The 16,480-nt window shown below is 35.5% G+C and overlaps 1 protein-coding gene across 4 annotated transcripts in view; it reads left to right on the top strand.

The window, feature by feature from the left end:
* Positions 1-16,480, top strand: part of SIPA1L2 (signal induced proliferation associated 1 like 2) — a 126,441-nt gene that overhangs the window by 89,513 nt on the left and 20,448 nt on the right. For all 4 annotated transcript variants that reach the window (XM_036380026.1, XM_036380027.2, XM_036380025.1 and 1 more), the window contains exons 11-16: positions 6,110-6,367; positions 9,971-10,054; positions 11,532-11,635; positions 11,854-11,957; positions 13,392-13,780; positions 15,212-15,436. In XM_036380026.1, coding sequence (XP_036235919.1) covers positions 6,110-6,367; positions 9,971-10,054; positions 11,532-11,635; positions 11,854-11,957; positions 13,392-13,780; positions 15,212-15,436 — 1,164 coding nt within the window. The remainder of the gene's footprint in view (positions 1-6,109; positions 6,368-9,970; positions 10,055-11,531; positions 11,636-11,853; positions 11,958-13,391; positions 13,781-15,211; positions 15,437-16,480) is intronic.

Genomic DNA, 16,480 nt, shown 5'->3' with positions numbered 1-16,480 from the left:
CCTCTATTGGTCTGAATAAGTGAGAGACTCTTTTTCTGCTGTTGTAGGTCTGAAAATGGAAATACTTTAGTAACTATGACTGAAACTGCCTGTGGGCCATTTTTAAGTACTACTGCAATTCTTCTGAGGTTGTTTTATTCTTTTGAACCTTGCAAACTCCTTCTTACAAATGAAATAGATGTAATGACTTATTTTCCAGTCCTGGTGCTTGTTCCCCTTAAATGATTATGATTTCTTTAAAAGTATCATCTTTCTGAGGCTTTTTAAAAGTAACCGATAGCCAACAGATTATAGAAGGTTTGGAAAGTGCTTTTAGCAAGGGGAAGAGGCTGTGTGGTGGAATTCAATTATTGTCACAGGGGTGTTGGCCATAAGCTGCTGGGATAGTTCATAGGGCCTTCAGATTCTTAATATTTATTTACTTATTTAATAAATTAAGCCACCTGAGCTAGAAAGAAGCCAAGTCTAACATCACCTGAGGCAGGTTTAAGCAGCAAAACCTGAAACTCAATGTTTGGTTATAAAAGTAGAATTTGGATATACCAAACCTTTTAATTACCACCCCTGCTACTAATCTAAGAATAATGCAAATATCAGAAATGTCTAGATTCTGATGTTCTATAGAAGTAACTGAAAGAACTACCACTATGAAAATGTAATTATACTAACTGGAAGCTGTACTACTTACAAACGTTAATCCTTTCTACCCAACAAAAAAAATGTAGAAAATTCTTAACTGTGTTTCTCATACAAATAAAGTCTTTGATTTTTTTTTCTGACTGAGTTATGAATGAACTTATAGTAGAGATTAATTATAATTGCTGAAGTTAATTATGTGTACAGTTGTTACAGTCAAGCAGAAAAAGAAATCCCTAAATGCCTGGCAAAGCACTGTTTGTCTCTATGGAGAGATGCAAAGAAAAGTTCCAGATTCTTTTTTCCCCTTTTTTTCTTTTCTTCTTCTCTCTACTCATGGAATCATATTAGAATCATAGAATATTGTGGGTTGGAAAGGACCTTAATGACCATCTAATTTCTGTCTTTATTTCTCTTTTTCATGTAACAGTACAGATGTAGAGGCTCTTTAGGAGGCCTCTGAATTGCTTCTCAGCTCACCAACACAAAGGTTCTTTTTAAAACTGAATAGTAATAAAGATCAGAAGGATAATGAGTTTATCTTCAGGAAGGAGGTATTGGCAGCTTCAACTCTTTAGCTCCATGGAGGGACTGTCAGAGTCATCACTTCCCTTAAACCAAAGTGATAGGGTGGGCAGCAGGCCTGTCTGAGGTTGCTGTAAGCAATTTTATACATCTGTTGTGGTATGAAATTATTTAAATATAAAATTGATTTAGTTTTTAACATTTTTTTGAATTATGTATGAACACTGTTAATAGGTTTCTGAGATGTCAGAACTTGGAATTTTTTTTCTTGACTTTTTGACCAAAATTCTCTTAGACCATTTCATTATTATGCAGTGTCTTGGACTTGTGCTGTGACTGATACAGGAGATCAGTGGAGTTGAAATATTACCTCCAGGAGGTACTTCACAGTGTCAGGGGAGGGAAAATCTATGTATGTCTTAAGTAACTACATTCTGAGTCTCATCAAAACTAAGCAACTAAATTGTGCTTTTCAGTTAAATCTCTACAATTATATGAAATGCATCTGTGTTTTAGTATGTGAATTTAATAGGTTGCACAATGAGTCCTCAGGCTCATTATGTCACTTTGGGCACTACCGTAGTGTGAGAACAAACATGCACTCTGACAGAAGTGGTTGTTTTCAAAAACAAAGTTTGAGTTAGCAGACTGCAGTTATTGTACTCCTGGATAAAGGCTCTTTCTAGAGCAGGATTAGATGTTTGGTATTGAAAGTGTGATAGGAAGGGATAATTCATCAGCATAATAAACTGATGCACACCAATGATTCCTTCTCTATCCCTACATCTCCTTGCAATACATTGAACTGGAAGTTAAATTGTAACCAGGTATTCTGCTTATGTTAATACCCTAACAAATTCTTCATGCTTGAAATCTGCAGATACCTGGGGTCCAAATACTGAAGTTGTACCCAGTAGATGATTGTTCTAGGATTTTGCAGAAAAGAAGGCTCTTGTGTAGCTATCAAGGTGACAAGGTGCTGATTATGGTGCATGGAAGCTTCTATCTTTTCCGTGGAGATGGATATTTTATTACTTACCTAGACTCCCTGCCTAATGTAGGCCCTTCACAGGGCCTATTACAGAACTTTTATATGGAATCTGAAACTGATATTGAAAGGTTTGGCTAATGTAGTTTTAAAAATTTAATGGACTGCTTGATAATTCTTTCAGAACATAATGCTACTTGCAGGAACATTTGAATATTGCAGATTTTATAGTGGACTCTTAAATTTTATTATGTTGTCGTGACCTGCTAGCTGTATCATAGAGTCATGCTCGCTTTAATTGCAGAGTAGGTTTTATTAACCAAATTTTTAATAGGATAATTTGGCTCTTGAACCAAAGGTATTAGTAGGAATCTGTGCTTTATGTTGAAGCATTGATTTAATTAATACCAAACTATGGTGAAGGGCAGGAAGTGCTATAATTTCTGATGTGTGGTTACAATATGGTCACATTTGCTTGTTAAATTTCATGAGTCTGTTTTTCAAATGTTATATTGGATATAATTGTGAAAGACATTTGATATCCTATACGTTTTTTAACATAAGTTTAAGTATCTTTTTAAAACCATAAAATAGAGATATGTCTTTATGTATCCTTTAAAATGAATTTAAAAGAAATATATGATATGTAAATTGAAAAGCTATCATTCAATACCAGTGCCAATGTGTATTCTTGCACTGGTGGAATAAGTAACAAAATCATAAGTTAAAGTTAGATAAAGGTCAAATTACATATTTAAGAGGGAACTGCATTTATTTTTGTGGGGTTTTTTTCATGTAAGATAACTTACAGTTTGATCCATGGTAGGGAATGGAGGTGGGGATTGCAGGCATGAAGTAATTCCTTCTCTGTCTTCCTGATATAGGAGGCAGCTACAATTACAATTTTACCTATCTCAGTATGCTGCAGTATCTGTTCTTTAGGCAGTGCTTGTGAAGCAGTGAAGCATATTTTTTCATATAAATGTTGGAGTGATTGGTTTGATACTTTTAAATTAAGGTTTAAAAGCCTTATGTGACAAAAGAAGCTATCTGAAACCATGGAAATTCTTTTTTGAACCAATTAAAACAGGCATTCTTGGGCTCTGTTTTGAATTCATAAGCAACACTGTTGAATTTTCATACTGATTTGAAACGAGGTTGTTTTATAAGCCTTTTTCTGCAGGAATTGTATCGTCAATATTTTTTTTTTAAATTTGTAGGAAGAATATGTTTTCCTGATGCAAACAAACAGAAATGATAAGAAATTTTCAGTTCTTACTCATTGTGGGAAAGCTTATTGTTTACTATTTTTATAAAATGCTTTTGTTAATTAGTCACCAAGCTAAGTCAAACTAAACAGTAGTAACAGTCCCTTTTGCTTTTAAAACCCGTGGCTGTTTTACAGCATTTAGAGAACTTTATGGGGAGTATACACAAATGTATATATATCACAATACATGTTATAACTTCCTCAATTACCGAGATGAACTGTAAAATTGATATCTTATTAACAAAAGTTGGGGAGGGGTTGGTTTGTTTCAAATGCCTGAAGTCTATAGGAATGAAGAAGGGAGTGAAACAATACTAAGAAATAAGCAGAAGGGAGATTGAAATTTTTGCCTTCATAATTGTTCAACTCCTTCATCAAATAATGCAAAACTGTCTATATTTGGTCACATGAAAAGTTGTGCAGTGCACCAAACTAATATTAACCTAGCTGTGCCATTTCTGCATTCTTTGATTGGTTTGTTTTGTATGTAAAACTTCTTAGTTAAAAACAAAAAGAAAAAAAGAAAAAAAGGATCATGGTTACATTGCTGGAGGCTGTTGTCTCCTACACCTTCTTTCTTGCAGGCAGCGAATGAGGATGAAGGGAAGCATGATCTTGGAACATAAACAGTTGAAAATTACTCTGGAAAAATATATTCTGTATATGCTTCAGCAATAGAAGAGTTTGCATAATTCTGTGCAATTAACTTGACCTTTTTTTCATGGTGTTCCTCATTCTAAGAGCCCAACGTGTGATTCTCAGAAGTGTGAAAAAAGTTTTAAAAATCGATACATGTACTGAGGCAGTTTGAAGTGGTGTTCTGAATACCTGTGGCATTTCAGGGTGGGGGGAAGGCTGGAGATATACCAAATTGACCCTTTGAAATGATGTGATAGTTTTATAACAGTGATTTCTCTGTAGCACCATTCCATGTCTGTGAGAAGAGATTATTAGAGTGGTTTTACCTCCTTAGAGAAGCTCAAACCAGAAAATCATTGCAAAATTTTGTGATGCCTCCAGTGTGTCCAGCTATGATTTGTGAGCAGAGGTTGGACATGTCAGATTTTATTGGTACATCTTAGAATGATATTTCTGATAAAAGAGTAACACTGAAAAACCAAGAATTCTGAGTTCTGCTTTGGAACATTCTAGCTCTTCAGCTCATCTTCATCAAGGTGTCTTCCACCCTATATTGGCTATTGATCTCCATTCTCAATACTTTCATCATCTATATTTTTAAGTTTTTTAACTTTTTCATGTGTTTGAGTGCCACCAGGGAGAGGGATTTAGTGCTACAGGATAAACTGGCCTATTTGCTACTAAAAATTCAGCAGAATGAAACATTTGGCTGGATCAGACCATGCATATACAGAGTACTTAAAATGGAATTTCTACTGTTGCTCATGGGTCTTCCCTTCAACAACCTTGAATAAGGCAGTTTGCTTTTTTGTCTAATATTTTTTCTTCTAATCTGTTTATCAGAATACAGATAACAAAAATATGCTTTGGGAGGGTTGATTCAGAAGCTTTAGTGCACAGTGATTTAATGTGTGAGAATTTATACAATTTCCTTGCGCTGCACATTTCTGTTACATCATTTATGCCAAGATGTTTTCAGGATTAAGACTGTCAACTCTTTACACTCCATTGCACTTTCTCTAGGTGATTTTAATTTAGTTGCAAATGGTAAATGTTGAGTTTTTACCACAAGCAAAGCTTGATCAAGACTCAGCTAAGGAATGGAGCAGAACTGAACTTAATGTATTGCTTTGGAAGTATTTAGGGTGTTCTCTTCATAGATATTGATTTAGTACACACTGCCTATCAGAAAAATGGAGATGGAATGTTGAGATTATGAAAAACCTCCAGTGACAATCAGTGTTGACTTAAAGGGTGTGTGAAGCTTCTATTAACCAATTTCTGAAACATTAACACTTAATTATTGAGTGCAGTCTGAGTCTACAGCAAATATCCCAAAGGCACACTGATCTTTTGTGGAACACTACCAGTACTTTTACCTGGTTTTACACTATCTGTGAATACTTTTAGTATTTAACCACACTGCAAACTTCAGGCAGAGGAGGTAAGGCAGACTGTTTCTGATCTGTCTCTTCCTTCCACTTCCCCATTTATCATCCAGGCTTACAAATACCTGGGAAAAGAGACATTAGAAATTACACTTTGAAAACACAGGGAAAAATATTTAGGTACCAATTAATCATTTGCATTGTAGTCTATGCACTCTGTCATTTGGTGGGCACAAGGTGAGATTCTAAAGGAGAGATTGCAACCCCACCAAGAAATGTTTAGCTTGCTGCAAAGCAACACACCTATTTCTGAAATTATACAGAAAAACTTGATACTTTATGACTTCTAAATACCTTGTCTCTAAAAGTTTTTATTATGTAAAATTCCAGCTGCAGATCAATTTATAAAAATTTAATATGTTCCCCATTTTGAAGGATGAAGAGACAGTTCAAAGATCTTTGAGCACATGACAGCAAATCTTTTATTTTGAAATGTTTTCTACCTGCTTGGCCTGACATTTTTGAAGTGTTCAAAGTACAATGCTGCATGAATACCTTTGGGCACCTGAAATCAAAATATGTATATAATTCTGACCGTGAATGCAAGATTCCTCTCTCTGTTCCGTCTTATGAGTCTGATGAGCATTTTCCTTTGTCCCACAGGGGTTGTTCAGAACTTTGTCGTATACCCATGGTGGAATACAAACTTGACAGTGAAGGCACCCCATGTGAGTATAAAACCCCTTTCAGAAGGAATACCACTTGGCATCGGGTGCCGACTCCCGCTGGGCAGCCTCTCTCTCGTGCCTCTCCAATCCTAGGAACATCTGACAGACTGCAGTGCCAGCAGCTTCTCCAGCAGGCTCAGACAGCCATTCCTCGTAGCACTTCCTTTGATAGAAAGCTGCCAGATGGTGCAAGGTAATGCTCTCTCTGGTTAATGCCTGTCACCTCTAATGGTATTAATTTTGAAATCTCTGCTTTCTAGAACTTTGGTGTCTTCTTTTTTAAACCTTATTTTACTGAGTTTTGGCAGATTTTTTAATTCTGAGGTTGTATTAAGTATCATTCACTGGACCAGTCTGCTTGAAACAAGTGGCTTTTGGTGTTTGTGTTGGAAGTAGGCTGTACCGAGGATCCTACTGCTGAGGACAGCTGACCTTTCCCTTTAGTCCCAAATCAGTGAAGTGGGAAACTGCCTTATAACTTTTGAATCTTAATAATGCCCTGTTCCCCACCTTTTGGAAGACTATTTAAACAAATAGTGTAAATTTAAACAAATGAGTGTAAATAAAATGAACTCATTCCTTTAAAAATTAATTATTTAATCTCGTTACCAAGGTATTGGCATAGTTTCAAAGGGTTCTGTAACTCATTACCAGCCCTTATGCTTTGCTTTGCTTTTAATTAAACAAAGCAGAGCTTGTGATTTGAATATGTAACACCTCATAGATGATGGGATGGTGTTCTTAAATGTTAGCTCTGTTCTAATTTAATCATGATTCTTCGTAAGCTGAAACTTCATTTTTAAAGATAAAAATTTGCAAATACATTTGACCTTTGAATTATTTAGGAAAACCATATGTCTTGAGCAGAACTGTGTCCTTTATTGTTTGTAATTATTTCAGCTTATGCCTTTATGGGGTGATGTAATTTTAATTTCCAAGGAAATAATTATTGCATGTTGAAAATATCTGAATGATACAAAAATCTGAAATGCTTAATACTAGTCTTAAATGAGTTTAAAACAATTCTAGATGAAATTGTTAAATGCCACTATTGCTACATTGGCTACCTTATTTAGTAGAAAAGAATTAATGACTTTTTACATTGAAATGTACAGAAGTAATAGTAGTATGTATTTGAAAATAAGTCTCATTTATTGTCTGGGGAAGGAAGACTCCCAGTTGTGACTATTTGATTATTTGTGTTCTCCTTCTCCTCTACCCCCATCTTTATCCCCTGAAAAATTGAGAGGTGCATTTCTGTAAGCATTTAAATACCATTATGGAACTTAACCTTCACCTAAATATCTTGTTAATTAAATTCTTGATAACATCTAACATAAGAGGACAATGTATCAAAGGTCTAGAAATACCTCATCATTTATGAAACTTTATTAAGCATACTGTATACTGATACAGAAAAGAAATGAAAGCTTTCTAACATGCTACTCAATTCCAAAAGGACTTCACAAATATAAGCTGCGCTTCTCATAACACTCAGCAAAGCATGTGAAAAAATGCTTAGATTGAGTCTATTCTTGTCATGAAGAAATTTCTGTATCTTTTAAGCAAAACAATAGCAGAAGTGGTATTCTGGGGAAGACGTGATTCAGAGTATAAATAATGAAAAGAGAGGAAAATTATGGATTCTGGCTTGTAGGTCATGCAGCATGTAAAGAAAGGTGCCTTACTGGCAAAGTCTTTCCACATGGGAAGAGGCATATGATGATTTGGCAGAGAGATGAGCTTAAAACAGAAGAGTTTGAAGTAAGGTGCATTAGTACTTATTAGTAGTCCTGGAAGCATGAAAGTGTACTCAGGCTAGGAAAATGATGAAGAGATTTTAGAGGGTCAAAGACCCAGTATTGGTTAAAGAGTGCAAGCAGGGAGAAGCAGGTTGATAAAACAGGGAAGATTTAACAGCAGATCTGAAAATAAGCTAAGGGTGAAGTCAGCAATAAAATTGTTTGGTTTAGAAATAAAAAGAGGAAGAAGCAGAAGAAATGTGGACTAGATACAATAAGAGACTTAAGCAGCAAAAATTCAACTGCTGTGACATATAATACTTAGGTGCCCACTCCTTGGAGGGAAATTAGAGACTGAGAGCTGAATGATTATGCTCCTAATACAATTCCTGAGAATTAAGTGCTTTGAGAAGGCAGTCCAAGTATTTTGGTGTTGTTCAAGGAGTTTCCTCTACTTAGAAATACAAGGTTATCCTTAAGCTCTTCTGTTTTTGCAAAGTGGCTAAATCTGTGACAGCTACTCATAGCATGTGCCTAAGAGAAGCTTTAGGTGAACTCACTCTTCTGATTTTTGCGCCAAGAAGCCTCTGTGTGCTTTAATCCCTGAGTCACACTTGTTGACGATGCATCCTATCACCTGGAGTCTGGAATCCATTCCTGAGAGTAGATGGTTGTAATTTTTGTGTGAAGGAACTGTGTGAGGCAGTCATTGATGGGATTTCTGTGGTTCTCCTTTTGTGGCCACTCATTGTTTACGAAGCTAAGGGCTTCACACTTGTCCAGCAAATGGGAAGTAGACATGTTTTGTTCAGCCGTGGAACAGCACAAAGCAATATCCTGGCTTTGAGGACAATGTCCTAAACATCAGCCTGGAGGGTGGAAACACATGAGATCATAATTTATCCATTCCTTAATACTGGATCACTTAATCTTTGCACAAAATGCATAATTCTTGGTGGTAATTACAAATTCATGGAACTGAATTAAGCTGGAGCCTATTGACTACTTCACTTAATTGAGAGACGTTCAGTCCTGTCAATACTTCTCAGAGAAAGATATGCTGAAAAATAAGGTACTACACTATTGTACAGTGGCTATTAGACAAAATGTAACACCTAATGTCTTTAAAAAGCAAAATATAATAGCTACTGTCTTTAAAATTTTCAAGCTGAGCAGTAATGTTGCTTATTAAAAGGTCACATTCTTGGGAAAGTATTTTGCATAAAGAAAAAAAACACCTCTTCATTTCCTCCCTGAGTACATACATTCGTTTCTACGTGAAAAAGAAAAGAGGGGAGAGAAAAGAAAAAAAGATAAACACAGGGAATTGAATTCAAGATAATGTCAAGATAATTGAAGGAAATTGTATTGTAGTTATGGAATGATTTGCACAGAAGTGAAGGAATGGATGTGATCAAATCCAAATTTAAGCATTAAATTTCAACTGTCTGGTAATCTAACAAAACTACTTAGAGACATTGTTAAGACATGAGGCTTAAAAGTTTAAATAATTAAGTACAAAATAATACCCTTCAAGAAATTTTTTTTGTTGCTTTTCTATGTCAAAGGATTAATAAAATAAAATTTTTAAAGTATTAGAATTGCCTCTTCCAATTTTACTAGCTTTAAAATTGGAATAAGTGCCAAGGAACTAACAATCATTTCTGATCCACGATGAGAGCTTCCCACACATGAATTTAGAGACCTAATCCAGCTGCTCTGACTCCTAAGTAATCCCACTTATTCAGAACTAAAGCAGATCTAGAGAAAATAGGATTTGGCACTTAGTCTTTCTCTTTTTGTGCCTTTTTATATATTCAGTTTGAAACATTTTATTTGTGAATAAATACTACACTTTCAAAATTCTTGTTAAAGTTTTATGAAACTGAGATAAGCCTTTTAAATTCCCCAAATTGATGTAACTAATTGTTCGTAATGCATCTGTATTATTTATGAAAATGATTGTATTTGATAAAAAAGCACAGCCCAGTTCAAATCTGAAACACCAAAAATACCTCAGTGCACTGTTAATGACTCTAAAATCAACATTACAGAAGTTCTCCAAGCAACCAGTCCTCATCCAGTGACCCAGGGCCCAGCGGGAGCAGCCACTGGAGACAGCAAGTGGGATATGACGGGTATTGGTGATTTTTGAAAGCTTTTATTTAAATCTTGCAAGAGCTCCTATGCATCTTCTTTCTTAAGCAAAATTTGTATGGGTCTTCTAGACATATTTTTTTTCCAACACTGTTAGTATCTTTTAAGATGTAGAGGTTTACTGATTTTTGATGTAAGATGCATGCAACTGCAATTTTAAAGTCATCCTAATTTATCTCTTTAGGATCATATTTTTAAATTCAGGTAAATGAGAAATGGTTCTTAGATGTATTTTCCCTGTAAAAGGCCAGAAATCAGCTAGTTACTCAGAACTAGAATAAAATAATAATACTTCCTCCTCCTGCCTCAGGAGGAAGGTGTTTGACTAAATAAAAAAAATCTTTATGGTCTTCAAAGGTTTTGTTTTCTGCTATGTTTTTTTTGTGACACCCATTCCCTAGCATATGTCCTCAAAAAAGTAGGAATTTCAGAGGTTTTTTCTTTCTAAAAGGATGTGCATAGATGGTCTGTTTGCATCCCTATTAATCCCTTGGTACTGAAATTTCAGAAGTTAGCTGTCTGTATATAAAAGACCACCCCAATATAACTCATCGCATAAGAATATTATGTGAGACATCTGTTCTAAACTAGTTTAAATTTATGACTTTGTTGTGTATATACAGCTACTGAAAACACTCCTGTTATAAAATATTGAGCTATGGCAGTATCTACAATAGAGTAATATAAAAGCATTCCAGACTTGCCAAGTGGCTTTCAGAAGCTACTTTTCAGAGAAAAAAATGTGAATATTGAAAGCATCAGCTTCGCTCCTTGAAGCTTATTAATGCTTTGGCATGATTGATTGTGGATAAGATATTCCATGTAGCAGATATATTTGCTGTATCTTGTAGACTCTTCAAGGAATTTCACATAACTCAGTGAAATCTCTGGCAGCTAAATAGATGGTAATAATTCAAATAAAACTGTAGCTCTTTTTTTTTTTTTGACAGTCAGCTCATCAAAATGCAGCTTGTGCCATTTTTTTCCCAGCACAGTTATTTCTAATAAAAATCTAGGTTTTAGTTTGTTGCTTTGTGAAATGTTTAAACTTTTGCAGTGTAATACAAAGCAGTGGATCTAGCACTAACTTAAATATTCTCAGTGTGAAACCCTGCAAAACTACGATTACTTTCTGTGGGGCTTGTATCACAAGGAGTTTAAGCATATATTACCATTACCATTACTGCAAAAGCTTTTGGGTTTATAGCCCCAAGAATACATTTCTTCTTAAAGTTCAGTGTCTTCTTGGCATGTTCACACTTCAGATACAGCAGTGTGCTTTTGAAAAAATGGCATCTAAATATTTCTATGCAGTGTTTGGAAATGTTTGGGAATTATGATTATTATTAAAAGTCACAAAATACTTGCTTTTAAGAGTAAAAAGTGGTGTAGGTCATCATGTAGCTAATCTTACAGGATAAAAACCTTAACAGCTTAATTTTCTGCTTACATTAAAAGATGCCAGTCCCCTTTGCTCCATGAACATCACCAAGGTTCAGGCTCACTGGAGTGTGAAGGAGGCAGAGAACGAGAGGAAACTCTGGAAGGAACTAGACATTCTGGTAATAAAACCCACTGTATCTTTCCAGTACGTGTTCTTTGCAATGCAGTGCCTGTTGAAATGCAGCCACCTCCCCTTGTGGAGGTTTGACTCACACAGAATGTGTGATGTGGCAGTAAAAGTTACTACATTCTGCAAAGATACCTGTGTCTGATTGCAGAATGTGCAGGTTTGAAAGCTGATGCTGAGTGGTGTGCCTTTCCCCATTATTTTTGGCAGAAGCCAAGTGGCATGCACCATCAACCAAAGTCCTGAGCTCCTACAAAGAGCGAGCTTTACAGAAGGAAAGCAGTGGCAAGGAGTCGCCAAACAAGCTTTCACATGTAAGTCTTTCCTTGGGTCATTCAGAGCTCTAAAAACAAACAAACCCCAAAACAGCAACAACAAAAAACTACTCTGGACTTACAGAAATAAGTCTTAAAAATAAATTTTATAAATTTATAGTAATTTATAAAGACCACTGTGTGTTTTGGGAGGCAAACATTATGCTCATGTGGGTTGAATGTAATACGCTTAATCTTTGTTTACAAACTCAGAATTCCAAGAGAGCTTGGATCTGGGGCATTGAGTAGATAAAACTAGTATGGTCTCTACTCAGCTGTGAATTTATAGCTTCATTTATACTGTCTTGTTTAGTATGTGGAGTATTTAATTACCCTTTAAAAGAAAATAAAATTATATTATATTTATGAAAAGCAGTAGCTTTTCATCTTATGTGAAATACCCATGGAATGTAATTATCAATAAGCACTATAAAAATGTAACTTGTGTGCTGGGAATGCTGAACAGATTTTCTAGTCTACCTTGTTTAGTAGCTTGTCTTCAGTAACGACCAAATCCTCAACAGCCTAGTGATGGAAAGTACATAATGTTTGTTACCTGGAAAATCCGCTATATGTAGTAGGAGTCTGTACACTGTAAACTTACATTTTATGTGTGAGCAACAGCATGTCCTAGCATCTGCTAGGGGAAGGATCTCATGAAAAAGTTAGTCACCCTTCCTATTTATATCCTACCCAAAAGAAGCCCATTTGCCCTAGTAGAAGTCCATCTGCCTTTATTCTGGCTACTGTCACAGACATAAGTTAATCCAGCTCTCTGTAAAATTTGTTTTAAAAGGTAAATAACAAAACCCCTGGACTTTATAGGCATAAAAGTCTGACATAATTATTCCACTTCAATAGCCATGCTTAGTTTAGGGCCTTATAACTTGAGTTACTTTCATCTGGTACACATACATCACAATTGGCTTCAATTTAACTAGCCACACATCCAATTGGATTTGATCCAATGAGCTGCATATTTCAGCCACACTGAGAAAAAGCCAACAATAATTCAGTCTTTGGTGATTTTCAGATTTGCAGTAGAGCTTGTTTAAACAAATAATTACTAAGACTTCTAGCTTTAACAAATGCTTATTTTAACTGTTCAGAAATGCAATTTTATGGATGTTAAGCAGCTCCTATAATCAGAAAATTCAATTCTGATTTTAAGATTTGTGATAGAAGATGGAACTAGAGCCTTTTTATTTGCAGTGACATCAACCTTTAATGTGTCTAGCCAGCTGTGCAATTCATTTCACAGAAACGGGTGGTATAATTGGCTCTTTTCATACTTTGCAGTTATATGATAGCATACTGTAAAAAAAATAATAAAATGGTCTTTGAATAGCACAAATGCCGTCATTTATATGAAAATAGATCTCTTACTATTTAATTTGAGGGGGATGTCTTTTGGTTTGTTTTCTTGTTGTTAAGATTGGGGACAAAAGCTGTTCCAGCCACTCCAGCAGCAACACCTTATCCAGCAACACATCCAGCAACAGCGATGAGAAGCACTTTGGTTCTGGAGACCTGATGGATCCCGAGCTGCTTGGATTGACGTACATAAAGGGAGCTTCCACGGACAGCGGGATCGATACGGCGCCCTGCATGCCGGCGCCGCTGCTGGCCCCGCTGCACCTGGCCGGCAGCAGGTCCACAGTGCACTGCCACACGGAGCAGTGGCCGGAGCCTTCGGAGCCTCCCGGGCCCGACGAGGACCCAGCTAAGATCTACGCTGTCCATGGCTACGCCTCTGCTATCTCCGCCAGCCACACGGCTGAGGGCAGCATGGGAGACCTGAGCGAAATCTCCTCTCATTCCAGGTGTGTGTTTCTTACAAAACAGGGGTTATGGAGTAGGGGTTAACATACAGGTAGCACTTCTGTGTTGTTTTGATTCTGTTTGCCCTTCTTTGAAACTGAACTTAAAAGATTTTGATGTTTTTGTTTTGTATTCAAATGCCTGTATGAGCAGTATTCAAGCAATTTTTGGTGAGTCTGCCTGGACAGCATAGCCAGACCTCCTAGATCTGATGGAGGCCTTATACATGACCCTTGCAAATTGCAAGGATTTTTAAAATTGGGAAGCATCCTTAAGTAAAATGGACATTTGCACCTAGAACTTATTTCACATACTTTTGCTTTGCTGAGGGAAATCAGAAAAATTTGGACAATTTTTACATACAAAGGAACTGCATTGCATACCATCCCCCCCAGATTTATATTATTCTGATGTATGCTTTACAGTTTTGCTTGTTGAATGGCATTTATGATTGATTTTCAGCTTTTCTTTTTGATACCAATGAAACATGTGCATGTTACATCTGTTGTAAAGCTTGTGAAAGTACACTTTTATAGCTGGTTGCCTTTATCTTCCAGTTCCCATTTTATGGTGACTTTGAAATTGAAGCTTTGGTCTATGTGTTAAGGTTTTTACTCTGTAAATGATAGAAGGAAATTGTTTGTTCTTCTTTCCCTCTGATTTTCCTGTTTTCAGTGTCAATCAGTACAGGAAAATAACCAAATAATATCTTGTGTACTGATTTACTTATATGCTTGACATGAGTGAATTTGTCTTCTATGGTTATTCTGAAGAAATTTATTCTTCAAGGAAGTGTTTATTTAGTTTATTTGAAATAGGTTTTAGAGTCTTCAGTAAAAGTATGTCTTAGTACCTACTAGTGCTATTACTCATAATAAAAGGGGTTGTTAAAATTATCCAGAGGATTGTCTTGTTGAACTGAAATTTACTTCTGTTAAATTTGCTGGTAATTTAATATTAGTGTGTCTGATTGAAAGGCACAGCCTAATCTTGCATCAACTGGCAAAATTATTGTGAAATGGAAAAGTACATAGGTTTTATGATTAGGGAGATATTTGAGTAATTCCCTATGTAGTTCTTTATGTAAATGTGTGTGTACACATTTACTTAATATTGCACACACAAATTGAATATATATGTATTAAATTGAGGCTTTTAGTTTCGATTCACATCAGTTTGCATTGGCATTTGAGCAGGCTGAATTCCATACATTGTATATTCTAGAAACTCATCACAATTCTGTTCTCAAAGAGCTTTAATGTGTACACAGTTGGTGTGTAGAAAATTACTGTGCCAATTTTGCTTCATTGATTTTAACCTTCAGAAAAGCTTAACTGTGGGAATTATTGCTGCATACCAGGCAAAGCGTTTCTGATTTGTTGTTGCATAGCATATTTAATTTTTCCCTTTGTGTGTTTGGTTCACTTTTCCAGTGGGTCACATCATTCAGGAAGCCCATCAACACACTGCTCTAAAAAGAGTGGCTCCCTAGATACCTCCAAAGTTTATATAGTGTCACAGAATAGCAGTCAACAGATGTCTGGGTCGATTTCAAAACCTTACCACAGACAAGGAGCAGTGAGTAAATATGTCATTGGATGGAAAAAATCGGAAGGAAGTCCTACACCTGAAGAAGCTGAAGTTTCAGAATGTCATGAGTAAGCACTCTGTTTTACTTCATTGAGGGAAGAAGGGTAGTGAAAATCAATTTTAAAATAGGATGGAAAAAAATTGCAAATTCTGTTTTGCCTTTAAATGCTCAGGGTTTTTTTTCTGTACCTTTATGTATCTAATGCTACTTAACATTGGAATAGTCCATGAGAAATGTGTTGTTCTTAGGTGGAAGAAAAAGTCTTGAACTCAAAGGAAAACATACAGTACCTCAAATATAGAGAGATAATACTTTCACAATGGTGCATCTGTAATAAATAATGTTTGAATCTGCTGTTTAGATCTCACCTTGAAATTCCTGCTGGCTTCAAAATCATCTTCATGGATAATGTCCATGATTCCTTTTTTTTTGGTGCTGTTTCTCAATAAACCATAGCCAGTCACTGTCTATCTCAATAAATTGACAAGATGACATGCAGTAATGTATGTAACATTTGCAATCGATGTAATGTAGCATTTTCAAATGTTTAATTGGGATTATTTTATGTTTAATAGGAATGGGTTATTTTTATCTGATACCTAATTTTGCATATGTATGCATTACTTTATGGCAACAGTAATATTTAAAAATATATGCTAGAATATATATGCTATGAAATATGAATCTGAAGTTAAGCTCTTACATTCATAATTCTTAAAGGAGAAGATGTTCTGGTTATATGTGTTCCTTTGTGTTAACAGAGGAATGATTTTGTTTCTCTCCCACTAATTAATGTTTTAATTACATAAATTGTTTGGTCATAGTAGTATTTAAACTATAGTGGGCTAGCTTCAGGGTTTTCCCACAAATTTTTGGATTTTGAAATCAATGAACTACTGAAACAATGTCTTCTTATTTTGAATGGCAGCCTTAAAATAAAATTGCATCATGATTTGGGCTATTTAGACTAAAAATTGAAAAATTATCTTCAAGAGAAAGTTCTGTTCAAGAACTATTAATTGAATATGACAACACTTCCTATATCAAAAATATTTTCAGATTTTTCCATGGCATTCAGAATTGCCTCACCTCTTTCTTTCTAGGAAAGCTC

This window comes from Molothrus ater, chromosome 3 (assembly GCF_012460135.2).
Source record: "Molothrus ater isolate BHLD 08-10-18 breed brown headed cowbird chromosome 3, BPBGC_Mater_1.1, whole genome shotgun sequence".
NCBI lineage: Eukaryota > Metazoa > Chordata > Aves > Passeriformes > Icteridae > Molothrus > Molothrus ater.
Note: the sequence above shows the minus strand (reverse complement) of the source record. Positions and strands in the feature narration are given on the sequence as shown.